Source organism: Drosophila guanche, unplaced genomic scaffold (assembly GCF_900245975.1).
Source record: "Drosophila guanche unplaced genomic scaffold, DGUA_6, whole genome shotgun sequence".
NCBI lineage: Eukaryota > Metazoa > Arthropoda > Insecta > Diptera > Drosophilidae > Drosophila > Drosophila guanche.
Window position 1 is genome coordinate 12918265 of NW_022995743.1, and position 26808 is coordinate 12945072.

The window sequence follows — 26808 nt, forward strand, 5'->3', positions numbered from 1 at the left end:
GGATTCAGCTGGGTCTATAGCAGCTCTAGTTTATTTCACTTTTATATCCGACAAAAATTACATTCAGTTTTATATGTATACATATATATGCGTCCCATATCCTTCCTATATCCTTTATAACGATTCATTAAGCCACTTGTTATCGCATCGGTAACTGTCCATTGTTTGTTCCGCTAAGTTCAATACAATTATACACTAATAATATAATAAGATTCATTAAGCACACGTCTAAAGCCAGCATTCTATAAGTAATTCGATCCTATACGGTTAATAGCATTCTAAGAGTTCAATTTTCGATACCTAATTGGCTTTTCAGCTAAAATAAAACTTATTTAGTTACAAATCAAACAAGAATTCGACTTCGAGGAATCTACACGTACAGATAGATCTAAAGGCGATATAATAGTAAGTATTCCTGATGCTCTAGATAGTATAATCAGATCTAGGCTGGAAGAGGAGGAAGCAAACATTGGAAGTATAACTCAGATCAGTAATCCCAGGAAGATTTGCTTCCCCAAGATCTAATTACATACATAAATCGAGTATATTCTATAATACAATAAGAAAGCAACACCTTACATAATTGGCCAAGCAATTGATTCCTTCCGATCGTACTCTTCTCTAATAATATATACCGACAAACATACAGTGTGTCAAGAGAGCGTTTTTACAAGGAATTGGATTAAAAACATCTTAATATCACGCATCTGGTTAAGAAAATAAAGATAAGATTGGGAAAAACCAAACAAGATAATGGGAAAATACTTTCTTGACATACTGTATCTAAGTGACAAGCTCGTTTTTGGGTGGTGCGCATCTCCAAACATTATCCCCGGTCTGGGAGGTTCAGTGCCGGTGGTAGAATTACGTTAACTGAACTTGGCCCGATTCAGATTCAGAACCGAACCGCCAACTGGAGGGCGGCCAAGAGCAGCACAAGCCAGAGGCCACAGTCCTGAACAGCCGGCGCCGAGTCTGCGGCGGAAGCGGGTTGTGTGGTGGCCGCAGCAGGAGACGGGGTGCTTGGCTCCGGTCCAAGATGGATGGTCACCTCGCGACGTACATCGGGGGGCATCACACGGCAGGAGAATCTCTGCCCATCCGTGGCATTGGCCGCCACGGGCACGGTCAATGTGAAGTTGGTGTCTAGGCCGTAGACGCTGCCGATTAGGGTGTTGCCATTGCTGATGGCTTTTTCATCTTTGTACCAGAGTATAACATGGTGTTGGGCTGGGAGAAAGAAGAGCGGATTCAATTAGAGGCGTGTATTCTCTATGAAAGCATTCTCGACACTCACCATTGTAGTTCTTGACGGGGCAATTCACCTTTACACTGCTGTCATTGGCACCCACATACACGTCCACTTCCGGCTGGTCGAAGTAGGGAAGCGCCAGCTTCGGACCTGCTGTGGACTTGGCCAGGTTACCAGGCGTCCGCTGCGTTTCCTCCTCGTCGTACTCACTGTAGTCGGTGCTCGCCTCACCGCCTCCGCCAGTTCCTCCTCCATTTCCGCCTACAGCTGCGGTTGTGGCGACTGATGGTTTGCCTGGGTGTGCCTCGGGCAAGGTCAGCACACCTGGAATAGATTGTAATTATTTTCGGGGCACATTATGCATTGAAAATCCACTCCAAGAAAGCTCCAAAACAGATTTCCGTGTCTGGCGATAGTTGAGTTTGAGCCTATGCCCCAAGGCCCTGGCAACATAAAACCATTAACGGAACCGGGCCAAGCCCCTTTCTGTTTTCCCGAGGAGCGTGTCAACGCCCATTCTGGATGACTGAAACCCGCTGAACCCAACTCAAGTGAACTAAGGCAATGTGATGGGATGTGAGGGTATGCCACACACATATGTATGTTATGTACGTATGTACGTGCCACAATTCCCATTGCTTTGAGGTCAGGACGTCAAAAGTATTATCACTTGAGCAGGAATATCTCACCTCCTCCCTTCCCTGCCGCACAGACACATGCATTTACATACGTTACGCTTCTTTCGGTTGATATGAGTACACGCTCGCGTATACATTTGGATCAAGGATGTACATCGCCTTGGTTGCGTCATTTGCAAGTTTAGCGCATTGCTTAATGGCAGCTAAAAGTGCCAATTTTACTCCATATAGTGTGTGTATGCTTGTATGTATGTTTATTATCTGTGTTGTGTGGGCAGTGTGTGTGTGTGCCAAAGTTATTAGTTTTGTTTGCTCTCTCGTTAGGTATGGAAACAAGACAGGACACCTTGCTTATCCTTGGCGTAGTTAGGACTTGTGTGTTTACCTTTGGGTAGGAATCGAATCAAAGAATTGGGGCAGCTTAAGGGACAGGCATTTATTTTATCTTCGTGAGATCATTAACTACATTTTAAATGCTGAAGTTACCTTGAATAAAATCTAAACGAAATCTGTACACATTTGTGCACAATTCTGGACAATAATGCAGAAAATCATATCAGCCATTTTAAGTACTTATTGCTGACTAATGATATGATTTGACCAACAGAAACAGAGGATAACTAGTACATATGCTTCGGTATGGATATGCCTCTCTTAATCCACTGGGATGGAAAGTTGTCAACTCACTCACTTATGCCACACGCCTCGGATGTCTTAGCTGTATGATAATTTATATCGATAAACCGCATTAATAACCCTGAAACACACACAGAGACATAGAGAGACGCCCATGATATGGCAATTACCACTCCCCAGACCCATTCCCATTCCCATTCCCATTTCCATCATCATCTGACATCTCCCGGCTCCCTTTACCCGCTCCCAATTGCTTAATTATTCAAGAGCCACTTTAATCATGTTGATATTTTTAACAATGTGCTCATTCCTCCCATTCCTTCTCCTCAGTACTCACTCAATACCCCAATTCTGGACGTGCCCCATGCAGTATTGTACTACTAATTTGTCTATTTGTAGGCACTGAACATCGGATCGGAGAGAAAGAGAGTGACAAGGCAAGCCTTGGTTACAAGTGGTTCCCGAATTGTCATCCCATTCAATGAATGACACACGTTCTGCCTGAAAACAGACAGCAGACAACACTCCCCTCCCCACACCCAGATGACATTTAAGGAAAGCCTATCCATAAAAGTGAAAACCTTACCGAGCACTTCTGCTGGGAGATGGTTGGGGTCATAGTCATGGACAAGTGTTTTATGGAGTTCGGAGCCGTGCTGGGGCTGGTGATGGGTACCCATAAACGGATGGCGAATTTCTAACCCTATACGCATACCTAACTATCAAACACTTGATGTTGTTCCAGCAAGTATGGTATGGTATTGAGCGATGAGGCAATTCCTGTATCGTTTCATATTTTTATAAACTAGAAACTTTTGTCCAAGTATTTTCCTTATTGGGTCAGTGGAGAGAAACAAGGATGGGGGTAGGTAAGTACAGGGTAATCCATCGATTACTTAAGCGCCTGCAATACCCACACAAAACACACACAAAGTCACATACATACAAACATACATAATGCACATAGAAACGAAGGCAGTGAGTGGCAAGTGCACTAGACATTTTCCCCAAGGATTATAATCTCAAGATTATGCAAATTTACATGGGCATGAACTAGAGGAGGAGCGCGAGAATTATAAGTATTTCTTTGTTCCATATTTCTCTGGGAACCATAATTGTGACGAGAGAAGAGTTCATTTTAAGAACTAGGTGGAACCCGCATAATCGTGTGGTTATACATTTGTACATAGTATCCACAGAGAGTTCAAGCTGTACCATTTAGAACTCATAAAGATTGTAAATTGAATTCAAATTAATATGTTTCTCGTGTTTGTATGTATGTACCATGTACTATGCCTGTTTATGGCGTTCATATAGCGGCAAAGATGTAAGAGGGGAGATGCAACCAATTCGTACCTGGAAACCGGGAAGATCCAAATGAGATAAGAGCCAGCAGCCAGAGATGCCTCATATTGTTTTGTTTGGTGTTCCGAACGCTGCTTTCCGAACGAAGTATGCAAATTTCAAGTACGATAACACTTTATTGGAATCCTTTTCACTTTTACGAGTGTGTTATGGTGTTTTTTTTTATATGTTTTGTTCTGTTCTGGTCACAATCCCGAATCGAAACCCGTTCGTACTGCTGCTGCGACGGAGGATAAGTTGGCAATGCCCCAAAAGCGTTGCCGAGACACAGAATTTTATTTTTGTGTGCTTTTTGCGTGGGTTGTAGTCATGTAGTGTTGCCTGCTCCGTCGTCGTACTGCGTTGTACTGCGGTGCCGCCAGAGCGAACCATCTGGATATGTGCTCAATGGCGGAAAGAGGCAGAGCAGAGCGACAGCGAGAAGCATTAACCGAAAGACCGAATGAACAGGAGAAGGCGCGAGCGCAAAGCGTCGGCAATAGGTAGATGACTCATATATTGCACAGCCGCAGGAGTGCCCTATTGGAAACCGAAAGCTAAAAATGTGTCAGAGAGAAAGACAGAGCGGGAGAGCACGCTGGCTTCCTGCAGAAGAGCTCAATTTCCCATTCTGCGTGCACGTCCCACGAACTTCAGAGAGAGAGAGCCCTAGGTCAATTCCATTTGAAATGCTTGTGCAGTTCCACTTTCCAGCATTCCCCTGGATTGTGCAGTTATTGCAGCAGTAACTAACTCACTCCACTGCCTCCCACCCCGCTCCCACTGCAGTTCCAACTCTAGCTTCACCGCCTTGCCAACTATTTGCAGGGAGCTTGCTTGAATGAAACGCTCTCTTAAATAGCAGTTTGCTCTCTTTGCCGCTGTGGGCCATGGGGAGTCTGCGCGGCTCTTGGCGCGTATTTCGATTTTCAACTAATTTTGTGCTGACAGCGCATAGTTTTTATTGTTGTTGTTGTTTGCGCTTGCTATACCCTGTACAGGCAGGGGTCTAGAGTGGATATGTTGGAAGCTCCCAATAAATAATAACTCGATCTCGACAGAATCAGGAAATTCTCGTCTTGAAATTCTTTGAATGGCGGGTATCGTACAGTCGGAATGTCGTCTATGATGCTCTAACTTGTTGTTTGATTAATTGTTTCAAGAAGAATGGAAGAATTCTCGGAAATTCTGTGGATGCAACGCCGCCACCAAAAGAAAAATCTCTCACTTTTCTATCTGCGCTCTGTGTGTGTGTGTGTTTGTGTAAATATAAATATTTGATTAATAACCACGCCTCTCGATTGGGGGGCTGGCTGGCTCCCCCAAAGGAATAGCTCTACATTTGCGGATGTTTACAGGCTTGGCACCCAACAGAAGACAAAACAAATAACCAGATTCACACGCACACACAGACACCTAGCCTTAGATACAGATACATATGTATACTATGCATATGTATCTCTGTGTAATACGAAATGCAATGCACTTTGTTTTATGCTCGTAGATTAATTTTAATTGTTTGTTTGTCTGTTTGTGCAGTGCCAATGTTGCATGTATCTATGTAAATATGTACATATGTAGCTACATTTAATGCTGACGCTGCGGCCTGACACTGTGGCCCGGCATAAATTGTATCTGCATCTGTTGGATTGCCTGTATCGGTATCTCTGTCTCTGGATGTGCCTGTCTCCAATGTAGGCGTCATCAGGCACTGACAAATAAGCAAACAAGTATGATAACCTTAGATGGTAGACGACTACAAAATACCCAGTACGCAGATCCAAAATATCAATGGAATAAAATGCAGTTTTTGTTGCTGGAAGTAATATGTGGCAGCTATCAAATGCACTGCAGTCAAAGACAACTTGGGTTAAACCTTTCCATAGAAGAACAATTCCTGATGCAGCATGCCCCTGTGTACCACGACCATCGGGTATGAAGCCAGGCCACCCCAAGTGTGCACAGTCCCCAATCATCCATCCCATCTTGCCCCATGGCTTTGGTCTGCCGCAAGGAAATCACAGTTTTGTTAGTGCCATCAACAAGCTCCCTCCCATTCCCAGACTCGAACATGGATGCCTGAGAACATCTCGCGATTCCATTAAGCAAATTGTCTTTGGGGGATGCAAAGAAATTTCCGCGAATCATCTTGGAGTGCAACTGGCTTGCGGCAGGGGCAGGGACTGGGGCCGGGGCAGTTACAGGAATTCAGCTCAAGCATGTGGCACACTCGAGGGACTTCTGTTACACATATGAAGTAATAATTAAGTTTTGAATTGGAAATTAAACAAGGCTCGTGGGAGCGTTTTCTGTAAAGCCCTTGGCCCAATATCTTGCATAATTATAATCCATATTTTCATCTGTCAACATCCGCTAAGCCCTTTCGCTTTCATATTTATGGCCAGGAAATGCTTTCCTTCTATAAATATAGCCCCCGAAACACAGATGAATATTTTCAAAATACAACTAATTCCGGCTGCTCTCTCTTTCCTCTTTCTGAGCGCTCTGGCTCTCTTACGCTCTGCTTGCGCTCTCTTCGCCAACATGGCGACCAGAGAGGCGGCCCAAAGCAAGCATAAAGCAGACTGGCACAGAAATGCTCATTTGTATTTCTACTCTGGTGCCGAACGGTAATAACTGAATTCAATTCAATTCAAACTCGAATTCGAATTCGAAAAGGAAATAAGAGGTTGCGGATCGATCGTGTAAGCGTTGTGAGCGTGTGTGTGCTCCAGAGAGTTGTTGTAACGATTCTGAAAAAAAAGAATAGTTCTGAAATCAATAAAAATTCCCCAAGGAGAAAAGTGCTGACAGTGCTAGCCGGAAACTCAAACGAACATAATAACGCGGCACAAATCCCAACAAAAAAAAATAAAAACAACCGATCAAGAGTGACACAGATTTTGATTTGGACAAAAACCGATCACACAACCCATTGGATACATATTCATCGCCTGGCAGTGAGTGAGCGAGCAGATCTAACACACAGAACCCTATTAAAAATGATGTCCCGAAGAGCTCTGCTAATTGCTGGACTCCTACTGATCGTGGGCAGCTCCCTGGGTAAGTGCGGGAAATCAAAGTGAAGCGCCTATTTGGGGTTAGACCTGATGCAATCGTGGGTTCAGTTCAGCGCATTATCTAATCAGACTTGGGGCTTGGGGCCATCCGACTTGGGGCACACTAATCGCACTCCCATCAGATTCGGATTTGAATTGCTGGAATTTACTATAAATCGAAATGATTGTTGAGTGGCTTTTTCAAACTAGTTTTGACCTACATTTGTCCCTTGCCAGCACAGATCTTGGGCCTAACTTTGAGCTTTTAATGGTTTTTGGCATTCCATGATTGGGATGACTGTGATGATTCAGATTTTCGGACTTTTGGATGAGTGACGAGCGATGAGGAATATCCCGCGGAGTACTCGTTAGATCACAATGATTCATGGCTGATGATCTTTCATCTGCTGACATTTTTGCCACTGTGCAAAAAAGCATCCGCCTTATTCAAATGATATTTTTTTTATTGTATTCTGGTTGCTATTAGTTTGATAATTTCTGCACATTTTACAGCCAGTTGCAAAGAACAGTAAATGCAATAATTTATCGACTGCAGGCTGTCGCATTAATTCAGTTATTTATCACGTAACAACCTATCCGATGAATGGTAGTTGAATGCATTCAAGTTTTCCTCGCTCATTTCATTCTGTAGGAAATGACTGAGTGTGTGTGTGTGTGTGTGTGTGTGTGTGCGTTTGGATGGCATTTGAGGAGGGGACAGCTAAAATAGCGAAGCCTAGAGGTGTGTGCCATTTGCCATTTGTGATTCCGAATCGGCTACGGCTGTTAATTATTCCAGACTCTTCTTATTGTCAGTACCGGGCGGTGCCCGGCGGGACGACCCAGGAAATGAGCAAACAGCGAAATGGCAACAACAATCTCATTGATAGCCAGCTGGGGTTGCTGGGGTTCTCGGGGCTCTCGCGTATTAATTAGCCCTCGACTCACCGCAACAGTAGGTAAGATTTCCGCTAAAGAAGCGTGTCGAAGGAGAAGCGTGAGAACATTATTGATCGTGTCGGTAGATCACCTGGATCACCCTTTTCTCCCTGGGTGTTGTTTGCTTACCCTGGAGCCATAAACAATGCGATTATGATCATAGTGATTGGATTGCCAAATAGGAATACGAGTTCGTTCCCTTCCTTTTGGGTGCGATCGCCCGGCCAAGGATGGTTTCTCTTTCAAGACGATCCCTCCTTGATCTCTTCTCAGAAGTTTCGCAAGGAATTCTTGTGTCTTTCCCTCTCTCTATATTTACAATATTTAACATATTTACTTAATATTCCATGGTTGTCGCTCCGTGAATGCTTGACATGGGTAAACAACAAGTCTAACTGATGATCATCAGATCCTCTCTCTGCGATGCCATCTCTTTCCCGCTTGGGGGATCGAATTACATGGCATTTTGTAGTCCGCTTGGTGCGAATTCAAAGGAGGCATCAAATGACTGCAAACACAGAAAGAGGAGCCCATAAATGCAAGAAAAGAGATTTCGTGGTGCCCCGAGACGTGGGGGAGTGAGGAGCACAGAGTTTGTTCTTGTGCAGAAATACCCACTCCTCCTCCTCCGGCTCCTCATCTTCCACTGTCTCTGACCGGGCCCGGGTACATTTATTTTGGAATATGTGACTCATCGCTGGTTGTCGGTTCTGGTCGTGCTGCTCTGTGCATCGCCCTGGCCTGGTATTCATGCTGGATTCTCTTGCCACGCGGCTGCATGCACTGCACCACAGATGGGGGCTTTGTGGTGTGGGTACGGGGGGGCAGAGTCAGAGACAGAGTCTGCGACAGAGTCAGCCGGCAAAAGCGAGTTAAACAAACTCGTAACCAATTCTCAACAATTAAAGAATCAATTTACTTAACGTTGCTGGCGAATTGGCTGCCGCTGAATGGGTTGCCGGGGTGCGGGCATCGCATCCACCAGGGAGTGCTGCTGCTGCAACTCAAGTGGGGCATCATATGTACATACATGTACAAACTCGTATTTATACATAAAACTCTGATGATCACAACGATAATGAAGAACTCAACTGAAATGCTGATTCAGATGCAACAGAAGCGCAAAAGCCGCAGATGCCACGGCTTGGAACACAAATATTTTCAGAATTTATGAGCAATACAGAAGAAGTGGCAGCTTATGAGGGAAGAGTACATGAACATCCACAGTACTTGCTGTACGAATACTCAAAAAAGGGAATTACAGAGCTGCATGCTATTTTGATGCCTTGAATATCTGAAATTTGGGTGAAGTCCATTAAGGAATTATGGAAACTGTGTTAGTTGAAATACGAACACTAATGATTCATTGTTATCTTTTTAATATTTTCCTAAACATTAAAAAAAAAACACCGAGTTATGCCAAAAAATCTGCCAAAAATAAATACCAAAATCCCAATAGTATCACATTTCAAATTAAGTTAGTTATTTATTTAATTATTCGAGATGAAAATGTCATAATTGTTAGTTTATGTGTCATACTGCCAGAATATTCAATATCAATGGCATTTTCTTTGAAATAATTGAAATTTTGGTCAGAGTTGTAAATATTTGTGTGCCTTGTGCCAAAATGTCTGTGGATCCCAAAGCTGAGTTGTCTAGCTACGGCAACGAAGGGTTTACGAACCATCCCAAATGGAGGACAGACCGCCAAATGGCAATAAATAACCCAAATCGAAGAACAAACCTTGCCCAAATAGTTTCTGCCTAGGGGAAGAACAAGAAAGGAGTGCCGCATATTAATTAGAAGCCGCCAGAGCCCGAGCCACTTGAATGGAAATGGGACTCGGAATGGGAATGGGAATGGGAATGAAGAAAACACGAGCCCTGCCTCTTGCGGCAATTTAATATGCGCTAGGCGTAGCCAGAGTCGCGCCTAGCCCTGCGCCGCTCATCTACGACCACTTTGGCTACCATGACTCTGACTCGGAATGACTATATAGTAGCCGGCTATATGGCCGAACCGACCCTCCTCTGTTGGCTGGGTGCCCGCACAATCCGTGGCACTTGCCCCATCTAAGTGCTGCCGACACGTGCACAGAAGAGGGAGCACTGCCAAGAGGGGACATGGGCATGTCTATGTCTACTTTACGTTGGTGAGCCCCCAAGAACAGAATGTATGGAATGGTATGTTGAAGGCGTCAGTGGACGATCAGTGGACGGCGCAATGGAAAATCGTTTAAGTGAAATCAAAGTTCTGTGTTCGGATGGGAATATATATGCGCATATGTACATATGTACATCAACATTATAAATAAGCACATGAAAGCATATACATACATACATTCAACATGTTGTGGATCACTGAAAATCGAAATTTATTGATGCCACTTGATGCCGGTCTATATCCGCCACCATCCCCAAGACCACATCGAACAAATACAAAAACAGAAATGAATCGATTAGAGAAATTGAAGACAGTCATTCATTTGAAATGCGTACTGGATTTGCATATTTTCTCTATTTAGAAAATGGAAAATTCTCAATTAGTTTTCGGCTAGCGTCTGCAGCATCTGCCTGCAAAATATTCTGCACTCTTTGGCCAATTCAATCCCTCAATCCCTTCCAGACACACGCCCAAACGGAATGCGAATAATCTGTGCTATTTTGGGCATCTGTCAATGATCCGCACATCTGCCTCAAACGATCCGATGCGTCTGGGCTGGGATGCGACCCTCCCCCTCAATGGCTGTCCCTCTGCTCCTGGCCAATTGGGAGTCCTCTGTGCGTAGGTAGTCGTTCGGTTCATTTTATGATGTTCTCTCTCTTTGTCGCTTCGTGGCCGTAACCTGATCGCTTTCACAGAACCAGAATGCCATTATCATTATCCGCCTTGCCTCATGTCTCTATCTGCCTGCCTCACACGGATACACTCGTGCACTCAGACAAAGAGACCTCCTCCTGCCACACAACACAGACAATTTTCGGCTCATATAACGCACTGCACTGCACTCCACTCCACTCCACACCGGGCCAGGGTCTGGCTATGCTACTGACTGGGTCGGGGTATGGGTCTGGTCAGTCACGTTCAGGCAAAGGGGACAGGGCGACCCAGGCAGACAGCGTTGAGCTGAAAACACACACACACACACAGAAAGGAGATCAAAGATCAGAGAGCTGGCTCTTAATTTCTACAGGCCTTATCACAGGTAGTAAAGACAACAAAAATGCTGCACTTGAATGATTCCCGGCCTGCCAGAAGGAGAGGGCCAAAGGGCCAAAAGTAGTGGCTGGAGGGAGTGAGTGACTGGCATTAAAGCTAACTTGACTTTTCGAGTTATTAGCCGACTCAGAACTGCATTTTATTCCCTCTTTTTTTTGTACGATATCATCGTTATGATAAATTACTTTTGGTCCAGTTCTAAGTACCAATTAAAGTTGGGCAGGAACATGGGTTAAGGGAAGGAAACTTTTATCTCTAGAGATTGGGAAAACATAGACCAGAACATAATCCGGGAAAAATATAATTTTTGAGGTAATGTTTTTACAAAGATTAAAGAGAAGGGTAAAAGATTATAAGAGTAGAGCCAGAAATTAGGAACAGCACCGTAAAGTAATGTTTTAATTCAAGTAAATGCTTCCCAATAAGAAATATAACAATTCCTCAAGACTTTCTCTTTAGACTCTTGTGGCTCCTTTCTTAAGAATTGTGAAATAAAATATTCGCTTAACTTCCCCCTCAATAGAACCTTATCAACCAAAAAAAAAAAAAACGATACAATTTTTATTACATTTTTAAGTACTTTTATTGTTTTCTTGTATCCACTCACATAGACATTTTTCCTAGAATTACGGAAGTTCTCCTCGTGCAGGCGGAAGGCCTGCAGATCATTCAGATCAAATCCGCAATGAGAATTTCCTCACATTTGTTGTTATCTTCCTGGTTCGATGGATTTTTTTGTGGTGGAAGAAAAAAGCCAAAAAGATACAAAACATAATTTTGGGGGGTTTCTGCCGCTTGGTTCAATGTACATAAATACGAGAATAAATTTCTTTTATGGCCTAAGTTTACGACAAAAGAGCAGCCAACCCGCTCGGACAATGCGTGAGTGAATGTGCATTTTTTTTGTGTGAGAGGGGGAGGGAGGCTATGGTTCAGGCAACGCAATAGGAATGCAAGGAGAAGAAAAAGAGAGTGCTCGTCAAGCTCTTTCGCTGTAGTAGTTGTTGTTGATCGCTGTTCGCTTTCCAATTCCAATTCATTCCATTTACTCAATCCTTTCTCTTGCACGAGACGGCAGGAACTGGAATTGGAAGCCCCCTTAATACCTTATATTCGTGCCTATTCAAAGTAGGGTAATATGATTTTAGCTAGATTTGCACAAGTGAAGTTTCGTATCATATATTCCCATGGTAACGATCGATCTGCCAGGGTATTAAAATCTTCGTACAAGCGTTCCATTCTTTTATTTGATTTCGCTGTACCGCCAACAACTAAACCACGCAAGGCTGAGCAGCAGAAAAGCGACACAACAGTGGCCATAATAAATAAACGCACACAGGAAGACAAGAGCCCAAGCAAATGTACCAAATGTAAATTTAAACTTTTCACAATCATCAGACTGTCCCTTTTCCGAGGGTGTGTGTGGCAGTTTGTGTTTGCGTATGTGCTGCAGTTGGCACTATGAAAATGGACATTGTTGTGAAATGCTTTCAATGCTGTGTGGCGGCCGTCCATCCATCGCATCGCTTCGGTGGTGGTGGTGGTGACACCACCAAAAACAAAAGTAGCCCACCGTCCCGCTGCTGCCATTCCCGTCAGCACGTTACATGTGGGTGCGGCGGCGATCGCCCGACCCGACCGACACCGTTGCACCAACACCAACACCAACACCCCAGAAAGTGGGAGAGGGAGAGGCAGACCCAATGTATACTGCTTGGTGGGTAAGGCAGTGTGACTGTCGCCAAGGTCTAGTATGCACACTGACTACCGTCCATTCAATATACCTTGGGCAGGCCAGCCAAAGAGGGGGGTGTGCTAGTGTTCTCTTGTTGTTTTCTCTTTCCATACGCTCATTTTAATTTTCGTTTTTCATGTGACCCCATTTCACCGAAATGTTTTCGACAAAATATGTATGTTGTTTGTACATGCGTGTGCATGTGCATGTGATGTGTGAGGAGGAAAACGAAAAGAATGAAAATAATGAGGAATGGGAAACGGTGAATGCGAATCGCCTTTAACCCATCATCAGTGCAGCTGTTCCCGGTGTGTCCTCTCCAGTCATGCCGCTGAAATTGAGCTGCAAAATTGAGGAACGCAAACAAAACACAGATGCTGATAGCCGGATGATGATGGGCCTAATGCATTTCAAGTTGGTTTCAATTTCCATTTAATTTCGCTTAATTAACCCACCGACTAAATGTGGTGGTAGCTGGGACTGCGACCCCCCACGGCTGCTATTGTAAACAATTGAAGCATCATCACTCGCATCGGGCTATAATTATGCTCTGGAATGGTGGATCCTGGAATTTTATGTCTAATCGTTATATTTATCATTGTTTCAGTGTTCTCCTACCCCCAATCCGGCAACGACGATGAGGAAATGATGGCGGATGATGATTTTGAGTACGAACAGGATGACCAGAGTGCCTCCAGCCAGCAGACGAAGATTCAGAGCCAAATTCCTGCCAAGTCTGACGGCCGTGCGCCGCCAAACCGAACCGTAACAGTAACTGGCATTCGCGGCGAGGATGTGGTCCTCAAGTGCGACCTGGACACCACCCGTAAGTTGCTGTGCTGTTTGCCCTTTATCTACATACCTCATTGACCCCCTTCTTTCACCTTTCAGAGAGCATCTTGTGGTTCTTTGGGACGAATATCATCGCCAATGGTGGCACTTTGGTGCAGCCCAACTTTAAGCTAGACACTGAAAATTACGACCTGACCATACTGAAGGCAAGTCCACAAGATGCCGGAGATTACTACTGCAAGGCTCTGCCACAGGGATCTATTCTGAACACCAAGGTGGTCATCGCCGAACATTCCCTCGATGCCATTGCACCGGAGAGCTCCACCTCAGCGTCAAGCAGTATGCCCAGCCTCCCCTTCTCGCTCCTGTGGGCGGTGCTCACTGGAGTCTGTCTGCTGAAGATCGGCAGACATTAGTTTTAGTCTAGTATTACATTTACAGAGATACATATGAAAATATGTACCGTGTGCCCTATCCCCTCTTCACTCTTCACTCTCCACTCTCCACTCTTCTCACAGGAAAATGAGCATCTGAAGTCTTTGTTGATTGTAAATTTGTGTATTTGTAAAGACAAAATCAACTTTATTTATTAAATAAAAAAAGGAACCAAAGTATACAGAAACTGCGGCATGAAATCAATATTTGTGTGAGTTCTCCCTTCGATTGGATCGATTCGTTTCTTCTGGCGTGATCTCTATGAGAGTAAAAGAATAATTACACAATTTGTTTAGTTTAGTTATATTTCTTTTCATTTTTTGTGGACTCAACAAAATTACAATATTCATGTAAGACACTGGCTTTAAGATGTGCATACATACCCAAATGTATGTATAGTATGTGTGTATATATGATTCTTTATATATTTATGTATGTATGTATTCTTAAAGGTCGACTGTCGAAACTTTGTTTATGGAACTTTCTTTTGATTGATTTCTCCGAAGAATCAATTACCATTGATTGCTTCCGTTGGCACGTTTATTTTATTGATCAGCTCTAAATGTTATAATTCTTAAATAAAATATATATAAAATATATTCTTACACTCACAATTTGATTATCGTATATGTAGATACACACGTACGTAGATTGTATATGGTCAGCATGTTATGGCGATTTCCCCTCAGGTATTGTAGCAGAATCAAAGACAAAGGTGTGAGGCCTGATTATGATTAAGTATGGCTGTATATAGCTCTCTCTCTCTCTCTTCGATTTGTTAAATATCTCTTAACTATAAGTACATACGCATCCCGTTCATTCTGATGTGTAATGTTCGTATCGGTTTCATCTGGTTCCCATTGAGTTGATGTGTGGCGTAGGCCTCGTAAAAATAGGTATCATATGTATGTATGTATGGGTAGTAAGTACACATGTACATACATATGTATGTCTAAGCTTTGGTCTAGTTGTATATAATAATTCGCGTGCCACATTCGATTGATCTCTCGCCTTCCTGCCTCCGTGCCTCCCTCCCGTCACCCATTGATTCTGTCACAAAAATGCCGTAAGTACGCTTGGCTATCCAAAAATATTGTGTACATATTGCAAATCCTAAAAAGTCACTAGATCCTTTCCCATTTTTTGTATCTACACTATGCCACTGCCCAGGAAGGGGACGGACGACCTGCTCACACTCGATTAGATCCAGGCAGTTTGCCATATCTAAGCCAGGGTGAGCGCTTCCCAAGCAGTTGGCTCGCTCTCGTTTTGTATTCGTCATCGGTTCGGGTTCAGGTAACAAGGAAGTTTCTCTCTCGTCCTCACTGCCACCACTCACATGCACTCACACTCGTATATCATACAAAACAAATAAATATTACAGCTAAGGTTAATCAAAAGTTCCTTTTTGGGCGGTTTTTAACCAGTCCTAGTCCACATCCACTTCCAGTTCCACTTCCACATACCTTCAACTCTTCAACATTAACTTTAACTAAACTAAATTAACTTTAATTCGCTCGTAGTCCTCCCCGTGTCGTCTACATCCTCTGCTTGGCACAAATGTTTCAATGGTGATCGCTCCAGCGTGCGTTATAGCATGGGGATTAGCATTAACATTGACCCCAAGCAAGTATTGGCTGCCGGAGCAGCGCGCATTAGCATTTTGTATAATTAGAATACTTTAGTTTCTTTTCCTATTTGCGTTTCGTATGTGTTTGTGTGTGTGTGCTGTTTCCTTCGATGCTTGTGATCCGGAAATACGTATGTACAGTCCACCGGATGGCACAGAGTGGCACCCCTTAGAGACGCAGCCGCAGCCAGAGCACGCTGAGACCTGCCAAGAAGATCGAGCCAGCAGGCAGCTGCTGTAACGCTGATGCTGCTCCACCTCCCACTGAGCCGATGCCGGCGCGCATGATCTGGTCGGGTGGCAGCTCCATATCGGTAAGCTCATTGGATGCTACACGGGCAAAGAGAGGGGAAGGTGAGTACATGGCTAGGACATTACACAGAGATGCACCAGAGATGACTCACCGTCATCGTCCGCTAATCGGAAATCGTGATCTGGCGAGAAGTTGGACCATCCCTGGGTGTTCTTCGTCTTTACGCGTGCATGCCACAGGCCTCTCGCAGGCAGATCCAGCTGATGCGTGATCTTCCAGATGCCTCCCGTCTGATTGTGTCGCTGCGTCTGCAGAACCGAAACGGTGCTCCAAGTGTACGACTGAACGGAGATGGAGATGGATACGGTCTGATTAGTCAGATTTCTGATGGAGCTGCAGAACAGAATGCTTACCCCTGTGAGCTTGTAGTCGAGCATGGCCTCGGACAGAGGCTGCAGACTGCGCACCAGCCAGTGCATGGTGACCTTGGTGTCGTCAATGGTCATGTCCTCGAATTGCGGCGTCTCCGGGTTGTAGCTGAGGTGGATCTTGGCCTCGTTGGAGCCAATGGCGTTCTCCACGTGGCACAGATACTCGCCCAGGTCGCTCACATCCACATCCTTGACAACCAACGTGGTGCGATTGTGCCCATTGTGGAAGGAGTTCTTGATCGAGTACTTCTCGGACAGCTGCAGAGTTTTCCCATCCTTGATAAAGAAGCTGATGGCAATGGGATTGGCGCGATAGTTGCAGTACATCTCGGCAGTGCCGCCATCCTCTGTGTTCACGTGGTGCCGGTGCGTCGAGACCTTGGGGCTGTAGTGGACATCGATTGTGACCATGCCGTGGGGGGGATCGCGGCTGCCATCGTCACCGAGGCACTGGTACACGCCGGCATTCATCTCGTCCACGTTGTCCAGCACAACGATCCCATCGGCAGTGTCATCGGGCGACGACTCCATGCGCTGACCCTGAAAGTAGTTGTGTGGAATGTGGGGTAGGGACGCGGGTAAGTGGATGTGATGAGGATGATCTCGGTCTGATCTGGTTAACATACATTAAACGACCACTTGATGCTGGTCTCTGTGCCCGTGTACGTTCGACACTCGAGCTTGTGGTGGTCGCCCTGCCTGAACGTCTGCGAGCGACCCGTTATATCGCGATCGTCGCAAAGGATCGACAGCCGGGCGCCCACCCTCAGTGTCGTGAGTTGTCGAACGTTCTGCGGCAATATGGCACAATAGTATTCCCCGGAATCGTCCGGCGTGACATCCCTCAGCAGGATCGAGTTGTTCTTCATACCCTCCACCCGGTGGCTAATTGCATTCTGTCCATTCGCAATGATCGTACTGCCCTTGTACCACATCACCGCGTTGTTGACTATCGATAGGGAGTACTCATTAAATCCAAACCTCTTGGGGGAAAACTCTTTCGTGGATAAACTCACTCTGGAAATTGCGTGCATCACAATTGAGGATCACAGAGTCTCCGGGCTTGGCCTCGATCCTCAGCTCGGTCTGGTCAAAGTATGGCGGCGAACCGGACAGATCCTGGACCTCGGGCGGATCTGCTCCTTCTACGTCATCCTCAGCATCAGACTCCCCATAGTCGTAGTCATCGCCCTGGTAGTCTGTTTCATCCTCAATGGGCGAGCCATTACACCGAACTGTAGATAGAAAAGAAAGCGTTGCATTGTCGGATCATTGCGTCATTGGATGTGGTTGTCGTAGGGAGTGAAAGGTATGCGTATGAGTCACAGGGGCATGTTTACTCCACTCGAAATGGGAACTGATAAAAATCACCCAACATCGAGAAGAACTTCTGCTTCAAATAAAAGCGAAGGGTCCCTGCCACAATCGAGCTCATTTACGAGAGTGCAACTCAACTCAGAAGCGGAAATTAGTTTCTACCGGAAACTGTTGGGGGAGATACAGCTCTCCCATATTTGCAGATAATTCCATTTGTTTAGTAGTGTTGAAGGTGAGGTGAGGTGAGTAAGCTGTGTGACAGTCACCGCATTTCTTCTGTTCAAATTGGGACCAACGCCTAAAGGTATGCCTCAGCATATGGGGTTCTGTATGCCGCATGCCCTATCTGCATGTCACATGGAAAATCCATGGAATAATTCCATCACATCACCTTAATAACTAATCTCGTATGCAGATAACAAACTATGCAGATACCATCGGGGTAAGCCTTAAGTCAATTTTCTCGGCCATAAAAGCATTAGCAGTCCAAAAGGGTCTCTGATTATGGAATGTTAATTGCCCCATGAATTACATACAATGGTTATAATGGTGACTCCTCCTCTGGCAGATCGCATGCAAAGCGTTTGAGTCACACTTCAAACCGCAGTTCTGTATGTATTAGCCATAACAATTTGCATGCCATATGTGTCTCTAACGGGTAAAAGTGTCATGACTCATGGCTAACATCATCATCTTGGATATACTCGTATGGCCACGATGAATATTGGCGGATTGCGCAAGTCGTTATCAATTGCCGATAAAAGCTTTTTAAGGTAAACACTTGAGCCTCAAGCCGGCAAGAGTCGTAGAGTCGAGTCGCCACGGCAGCCAAAGTCGGAGCCAGTTATCTTATCCAATTGCTGCCCCTCATGGCATCCGCTTGACGCACAGCCAGACGCCCCTTTTATGGAGTGGCCGCCTGGTGGCCAGGTCGGTCCAAAAACAGCTTGCCATCGTCTCGACTCAAGAGCATAGAGGATGGAGGGACCTTCACCGACGATCCATCCAATTGTGGGCCATAAGCTGACGAAATTGCAATCTTCGCCAGCAGCCTTCGCACGCTGTTTCCTCTCGTGTCAAGGCCACAAGTACACTACACATATGTGCATATAGATGTACATATATATTAATATCCAGAGACGGTTCCACGTCCCAGCGTACCCAGTTGTAGTCCGTAAGTAGGTCAGCGCCAAAAAGTCACAGGAGAAGTGCAAGGCAAGACTCGTTCCCCTCTCTCACTCTCTTCGTCTCTATCTCTCATGCGTCATCCGGCTCCCTGAGCTCGCATTGTCCTTGGAGCGATGTTGGGGGTTGCAAATACGTATAAAAAACTGAACAACAGCCCCCACTCAGAGCCAGTCCATCCATATGGATGGATGCTACTTGCGCTCGCTCTCTCTCTCTCTCTGGCTGAAAAATGGCGTCAGGATGTCGCGGCGCCAGCTCCAGCTCCAGACTCTGGCCCCCATCTCTAGTGCTCCCCAGGCAATGCTTGAGCTGCTGCTGCCACTCCCTTTGTCTTTAAAGTTCAATGTTATACACAATGAATGGCCTTTTGTGGCCTGCATTGCGCCTGAGGCGTCGTCTGGAGCATGTCGCATTCCTATGACCAACTTTTATGATTGAGCCGTTGCCGTTCCTTTCAAGATGAAGTCATGCTAGATCGAATCAGTTGCAGTATTTATAATTGCAGCTAACTCTACTGAATTTAATATTTTTGAATACATTTCTGTAAACATGGAAGCCCCTCGGAAACTGTCTTCATGCTTAATTCAAATGACAATGGATTGAATGAATTATTCTGAGCCTAAATAACCTCTGCAGATATGATTCCTTTAAGTCTGGCTATGAGGCATTCAATCGATTCAACTTGAAAGGAATTGCTTTTTAATTACACTGCCCTAGATATAATTCACGCAGATTGATTCCTTGTACCAGGCGCCATAGTCACACTCCATATCAGCGAGGACAGCCTGGGAGTTGCCTACGTCTGTACGTCCCATTGATAACTCTGATTCAAGATTAATTTCAAGACTGTTCTGCGTATAAGTTTGATTGCAAATTCATGATCACGTTGTTGTTGTTATTTGCTGTCTGTCCTACATATGGTCCGTTTGGGATCGTATGAGTTATGAGGTCACTGAGTAAACAGTTCTAGAATGGCCCACATCCATAGCTACGGCCACCTCCACCACGTCCATCTCTGAGTCAATAAGATGTGTAAAAATAAATTATGGCATATTACCAGATGCCAATCCCAAACTGCACAATTTCTGAAATGTCGGAAAGATCGAGCAGATTTGGCAGAGTCAGCAATCGACATGCTGTGGCAGGTCTACGTCCATGGATCTCAAACTTTTGATGGTGGGGTCATAAAAGTGCCAAGAATTAGACGACTCCGTTCTATGGCTATATACTTTGTGCATGTATACATAGTAGGTACATAATTTGATTCCATGAATTTGCATAAAGTCACAAAATGAAACGAGGAACAAACGCCAAAAACGCAGACACACAATAAATGGAAAATTAAATTGAAATCAATTGAATCGGCAAATCAATTCCACTCCTAAAAAAAAAAAAAAACAAAACACAACAAAAAAATGTTTGGGATCAAGGGAGGGGCACACATTCACTCCGCACCCTCTGGAACATTTTGATTGATCAAATCATTGATTTATTATGCGATCTTTATTTTTGGATGGCCAACGTCCCTCGATCGATCCCCCTGCGAATGCGTAATTTGAGAATGTTGTTTGTGTGTGTGTGTGTGTGGTTTGTTTGGAAAATACAGAACGAATCCCCAATGAAAAATCAGCTCAAGTACTTATGTACTTTATGCAAATATGCAGACCCCGCCAGACCCCGGCACTCTACCGCCATTTCAAAGAATCTGCTATTTGTAAGTCATTAATAGATCCCCATGGAATGGGTCTCGTTACCCTTGACAGACCTCCCTCGGAGTAAATAAACTATTCCCATTAGGCTAGGCGGCAAAGTATTTATCAACTCAAAATATGGATTTGGAACTGGCAAAAGAATTCATCACAGAGAACAAATATTTTGTTTGCGGCTGTTCGGAATGTTATGAAATATTTACAAACTTTACAAATGTGTTTTGTAGGCCAAATATTCTTTGATATTGTGGAGCGGACCCCCAGACCCAGCAACATAAATATATTCTTTGATAAATGAACTCATTTGAAAGCGCAAAGTTTAGATTCTCTTGCATATGGGCCGTTTATGGAATATTTTTCTATTCTATCCGCTACTAACCGTTGGCTTATCTCATGGCTAAAATTGGAGGCAAGGAACTTTTAATTAAAACCAAAAAAAAATATTAATAATAAAAAGCCAAATATTTTTCATTGTCGGTGGTCGCACCGAGGGGAAATACACATCACATGGCCTTTTGGCCTGGGATCGGGAGAGACATCTGATTATATAGAACATTGGGGGGCGTACAGTACTGTTCCCGCTCCCATTCCCGTCTTTCCTCATAAAGGCAGCAACAGACGTTGGCTGCGAGAAGTTTACGAGCAAATATTCGACATTAAATGCCATTCTTTGCACAACGTTCGTGGGTAACAAATATTTACCCTATTCATTGAAGTTTTAATACACTTGCAGAGGGTACTACAATTTTGGAGATACTCAGTCTGATTCTCTCTTAACTTAAAACTGATCAGGAGTATTAGCTTTAAATAGTTTCCTATGGGCTTCAATCCCATTATATGCACAGCTGTGTTAAAAGCTACCATGAAATCTTGCCCCTTTTCCAAAACACATGGCACCCTCCATGCCCAGAACAGCAGCCTCCCACCGCCCAATTGCTAAGTATGCGGAGCGGAGAGCCAATAACTTTCCAAGCCATCGTTCCAGCTAAGAGGCATTCCGCGGTACGAGAATTGGAATGTGTTCCGTTATCAACAATTTGCGCCATATTACCGAAAGAGAATAAAATTTAGCTTTCCGACGGTAGAGATAAGTGTTTGCTCCCTCTTTGGCGATAAGATATGCTTGTTGTTCTTTCAACTGGTACACTCACACTGGCAGCCACACATACACCCAACTAAAGATAAGCAAGGTACACACGTAATACCTGGGACTGACACCTATACCACCGTATCTAAAGCTTTCACATATGAGTACCGTCACATATGTGGGTAGCGATACGTACGATATGTACGTACATTGTATGTAGGCTAACGGCATTGATCATACTTATTTTCGTCAAATGTTTTGGGCTCCCAATTCATAATTTCAGGCAACTTACGTAAATTCATTGAACAGACATTAAACGGAGAATATAAGAGCCAAGTATAGGAACAATTATATGTTGGGTTAATTCAGTTGAAAAGCTCAAAAAATCGTTACGTTAACGTTACTTATGGCATTTGCCATTTGGTTTTAGTTGACTACGCCACAGATACGGTTGGGAAGAGTCGAGGTAAAAATATGGATCAGTACAGTGAAAGATCACTTGAGCGGATAATGAAACCATTAAAAGTTTTTCTCTTTACTAGCTAGCATTTGGTCTTCACTTTCTACAGATTGAAGATTGATTTATTATTATCTGTTCCTATTCTTGTTATTCCCAAAATTCAAATTCAAGTTTCTCTCTGGATTTTCGATTACCCACTCAATCGGTTAGCTCGCGATATCAAACCGCTTTGGAATTTTGTAGTTCGAATTGGTTCTTTGATTTAATAGATAGTTAGGCCGAGTCCTTGACTTACCATAAAATTGTCCAATTAGCAGACAAATGAGCAACAGCCGCGTCGAATCTCTCGCCTTAATCATGTTGTTTGCTTTTGATTTGATTTTGTACTTTCTGTTGGTTTATGGGCTGTTTATGTGCCTGTTTCTGTTGCTGTTTGATTTGGCTCGGTGCGTTGTCGGAGGTAGGTCGTTAACTGCAATTAATATGTTTGGTTGGTTGGTACTTAATTAATTTGCTACCCAAAATACAATCATCAAGCGCGGCCCCAAACCGGGAGCCGCCAAGGCAATCGAAAACATTGAAAATATATTTTTTGGTTTTATGATTTCTTAATTTTTGCTTAAGCGTTTTATATGCGAAAAGCGCTTCGGGCCGGAAACATCTAATTGAGCTGTTCAAAAGTGATGGAAAAGCGCGGACTACAAACGAATTTTTGCAACTGCCATGGCGTGGACAAATTTTCAATCGTTGGGTAAACCGTCGAGCAGTGGAACACTTGGCCGGGTTATGCAAGGCAAGGCAAGGCGCACTCGTGGCTGGTGTGGTGGTCTGTTCGCAATTTGCTCTCCGTCGATAAGTCGTATCTCGAAGATATTATGATCTCTATGCGAAAAATCGCCATTTGCTATTGCTGACGCTGCGGCTGCTTCTGTTGCTGCTGTTGTCTAATTTACAGCTCATGGTAGGCTCTCTCTCCCCTCTTGGTCCGGTCCGGCTCAATGCCAGTAAAGTGGGTCGAAGTGGGGGGATTGGTGGGTCGGGGCGGGGGGTTCTGCTGGGTCAGGGTGTGCCAAGTCGAATAGCATGCAAATGTTTATGCATATAAATAAATTAATGTGCAAATGCGAAAAAATTGTACAACCAGCAAAGCCAATGAAAAAATGTCTATACATTTAGGCGCACACACATGTACGGATAGTGTACACCAGACTACAAATTCGGGCCACTAATTTAGAAGCTGTTTGCATATGGCTTGCAAAGCTCCCATACTCATACGAGCACATTGCACGGTGCACGATTCGACATGAATATTTCCTCTCCTCTCACTGACAGCCACTGCCTCGGTGTGCACATATTTTTTGTTCGTGTGCTCAACTCATAAAACAAACAATTTCGCAATGTCTGACGATCATAATCCATAGCTGATGCATTTGGGAAAATATTTGAAAAACAACATTTGAAAAGTTTCTATTGCATTTATGTATGTTTTTTATATGTACGACTGAGTCGACTAATTGACACTCTTGGTTGTAAGAAGTCTATAAATAAATAATGTGTAGTAACTCTTATTGCTCGAGGCCTTTCTCCTAAATGTATGCTATGGTTTTGCTGAATTAAACCATGGCCAAAAAACAATAGTAAACCCAAATTTCTAGTAATGAACTCCATTTATCTGTCGAAATGTATGTACTTCCATGTTAGATATATACTCTTTGCTATTGGCATTGCAACATCAAAATACTTGTTTGATGATGCCAGCAGGTTTTTCCACAGAGATAATGTGATTATTTATGGGATTTTTTCTGAAATATGATCTGGTGATTAGCCATTAGCGAACACGAATGTAAGTCTAAGCCTATAAGTCTGAACTCGAGTACTAATATCTGGACCATATGTAATTTAGGAAATGTCTAAATTCGAATTAATCTCAAAATATTTCTTAACTTGCATGGGCTTTATTTTATTAAATCATCTCTATACTACTATTGTTCTAGCTACTGGACTACCTCACTCATTCCCTCCACCCATGTAACATCACATTTAGCACCGCACGGCGAAAACAACTGACGAGCCGTAATTTCCGCACATTCACATGCATTTATACATTTTCCCACAACTCTACTATATTGTGTGCATGTACTTTGTACACTTGGAGTGTCAACTGTTTGAGCGACATTTCAAATGTACGTATACTTGGTACGTAGTATAGCCGACACTACCTGTTGACACCTTCCTCTAACGACGTGACTACAAATGCTCTTTGCTGTCACTAAAACAAAATTTACTACTCAAACAGACGTCTGGGCTGGCACCACCCATCGAGCGCATCCAGGCTGTATATCAATTAAAAAATCAAAGAGACAGAGAACATTAGGAAGAGGGAGATATGGTGAAGGGTAAAGGGAAAGGTGCAAACTTAGTTCTTTTGGTCGTTGCTTGTCGTGTTGTCTACCCTTCTTCTTCGTCTTTGTTCTCTTGAAATCAGTGCCTCTCTTTATGTTGTTGTTGTTGGTGTTTCTTCTTTGGCGTTTTGTTTATTTACATTGCGCTCAAAAAGTTTACACACACACACACATGCACACACACGAACACAATTACTGCACTTGTGTGTGCAGGCGGAAAAGCAGCGGCTGCTGCTGCAGCTGGCTTCAATCTGTGTGTGGAATTTTGTTTGGAGGGCAGTGGACTGCACTTGCACTTTGCCGCCACAATGATTGAACTGAGAACTTTGTTTTCTACCAAACAATACCCTTATGTAGGGTCAAATGATTTTGATCAGATGTTTTCACTATATCACATATGGACGATCGTTTGTAACACCAACAAAGCTTTTTTATATTCTCTGGCTCTATCATATGCTCGATTAAAGCGGAGCATCGATTGATCTGTTAGTGTATCTAAAGAATCGGTCCCTTGCCGCCTACTCGCTCTCCTTTCTCTTTTTGTTTTGTTTTCCATTGAACGTTTGTTTGCACTTCTCCCCTTATCCCTACCGCCCTTCCAACCTAACTCCACCGTCATCTGCACATCCTCTGCAGCAGCTGGCCCTTCTTCCGCCGACGCTGCTCGCTGCTCCACCCAATTCCTGTCCCACACTGGTACATATGTACATACATATCTGATATTTTCGCTTTCGTTTGGCGATTTTCTTGGCTTCGTTTTCGTGTTGCTCGGTGTAAGTACATACAGATGTACGGGTATATCTTTTTGTTGCAGCCAGTTTGCCGGCACAGCGACAACTATTTTACATATTCGTACATATTTATAGAATGCACATAGAGAGAGACAGAGAGAGAGAGAGAGTAAAAGAGAGGGAGGCCAGAAATGAACAGACCAAACAGAAACTGAAACTGAATCTGAATTTTGGCAGCCGATTGCAGTGCCAAAATGCATTCTAGAGTGGAGCGGAGGATGTGGGGCACATCTGTCACTTGCCACATATTTCTGCGCAATTATTATGAATCATCGAACAGAGCCCGGACCCAATATGAAGTCAGAGTCGAGGTTCATTGGGTAGAGTCTGGGGCAGGCTTCAGGGCCAGTTACAGAATGGATGCGATGAGAAGATTGTTTTTTTTTTTTTTGGTTTCGGTTTTGTTGTATTTATTTTGCCTGGGCCTAGAGGAAGAAAACTGGTTTTGCTGGTCCCGTACCGTACCCCCAGATACCGACGAGAGATGAGAGCTGCCGCAGAGCCGCAGCGGCAGCAGCAACAGCAACAAAATTCGGTTAAAGCGTTAAAAAAAGGCAAAAGACGATGTATTGTAGTGCTTTTTCATATATTTTTGTTGTTGTTGTTTTGGGTTTTTCTTTGAATTTTTGTTTTTACGTGAACACGAAACCGTTTAACACTTGCACTTGCAACGCTTTCGCACAGTTTCGGCCATGGCTAAAGGGCTCATTTCAGCTTAATTTTACAGATTTCCGCGTGAATGTTTCATCTTTGGCACAGTTGTATTTTGGCCACTTAAAACCTAAGGTTGTGCGAGGGCGAAGCCGAAGGCCTCCCTGCCTGGTGTTAGATGGAGACTCAGTAGAGACCTTTGCGCTTTTGATTCTCTTCGTGCCCGTTCCGTACGCGATGCTTTTCAAACGAGAACTGGCAGTGGAGCTCGTGCTGGGATGCCAAAAGCGCTGCTGTTGCCGTTCGCTGCTGCTGCTGCTGCCGCTGCCGCTGCCGCTGCCAGCGGAAACGAACAGTGCCAACGAGCGCCAACTCGTGCTATCTGTTTCTTTCTCTCGTGTGCTTTGGGGCAGGTAAACAGTCTTTGGCTCAGTGTTCGGAGAGGCACAGAGAGCTGTCGGCAAAGAGCAAAAAATGAGGGCCAAGCCAAGCGAAGCTCGCGCTTGGTGGCGGGATGGGAAACAAGAAAGATGCGTTAGTTGCGCCGCAATGTCACTGCCAATTGATTTTGGCGGTCCATAGAGGAAGCCCTGGCATGGAGCCATACATAACTATATACGTACTACATATATCATATGTCCAGGCTGCATAGATACAGTTCTCATACTAACGGAAACGCTCCCATGTCAAGCTCGCAATACGATATTTCTATTCAGTCAGTAGTTCTTCCCTGGTCCAATTCCGATTAAAAAGGGAAAATACATTTAAGGCCCTTGCTTACCCTTGCTCATCATTGCACATAAGATGGGTTCTTGCCCGGTTATAAATATATAATTCAA

General features: G+C 44.2%; 3 protein-coding genes across 3 annotated transcripts; 1 reads left to right on the top strand and 2 right to left on the bottom strand.

Annotated features, from left to right (window-relative positions):
* Positions 1-177: 177 nt before the first annotated feature.
* LOC117592320 lies at positions 178-4245 on the bottom strand. Its single transcript, XM_034285998.1, has 3 exons — positions 3883-4245; positions 1298-1576; positions 178-1230 (listed from the first exon to the last, which is right to left on the bottom strand). The coding sequence occupies exons 1-3, from the start codon at positions 3935-3937 to the stop codon at positions 896-898; spliced, it is 669 nt and encodes a 222-aa protein (XP_034141889.1). The 5' UTR covers positions 3938-4245; the 3' UTR covers positions 178-895.
* A 2241-nt stretch (positions 4246-6486) lies between these two features.
* LOC117578888 lies at positions 6487-14256 on the top strand. The gene is made up of 3 exons (XM_034264691.1): positions 6487-6933; positions 13431-13649; positions 13715-14256. Exons 1-3 carry the CDS (start codon positions 6873-6875, stop codon positions 14029-14031), a joined length of 597 nt encoding a protein of 198 aa, XP_034120582.1. The 5' UTR covers positions 6487-6872; the 3' UTR covers positions 14032-14256.
* A 223-nt stretch (positions 14257-14479) lies between these two features.
* LOC117578881 (protein amalgam) lies at positions 14480-26259 on the bottom strand. The gene is made up of 7 exons (XM_034264678.1): positions 26167-26259; positions 22421-22597; positions 17381-17599; positions 16991-17313; positions 16347-16904; positions 16085-16274; positions 14480-16010 (listed from the first exon to the last, which is right to left on the bottom strand). The coding sequence occupies exons 2-7, from the start codon at positions 22482-22484 to the stop codon at positions 15850-15852; spliced, it is 1515 nt and encodes a 504-aa protein (XP_034120569.1). The 5' UTR covers positions 22485-22597; positions 26167-26259; the 3' UTR covers positions 14480-15849.
* Positions 26260-26808: the final 549 nt, after the last annotated feature.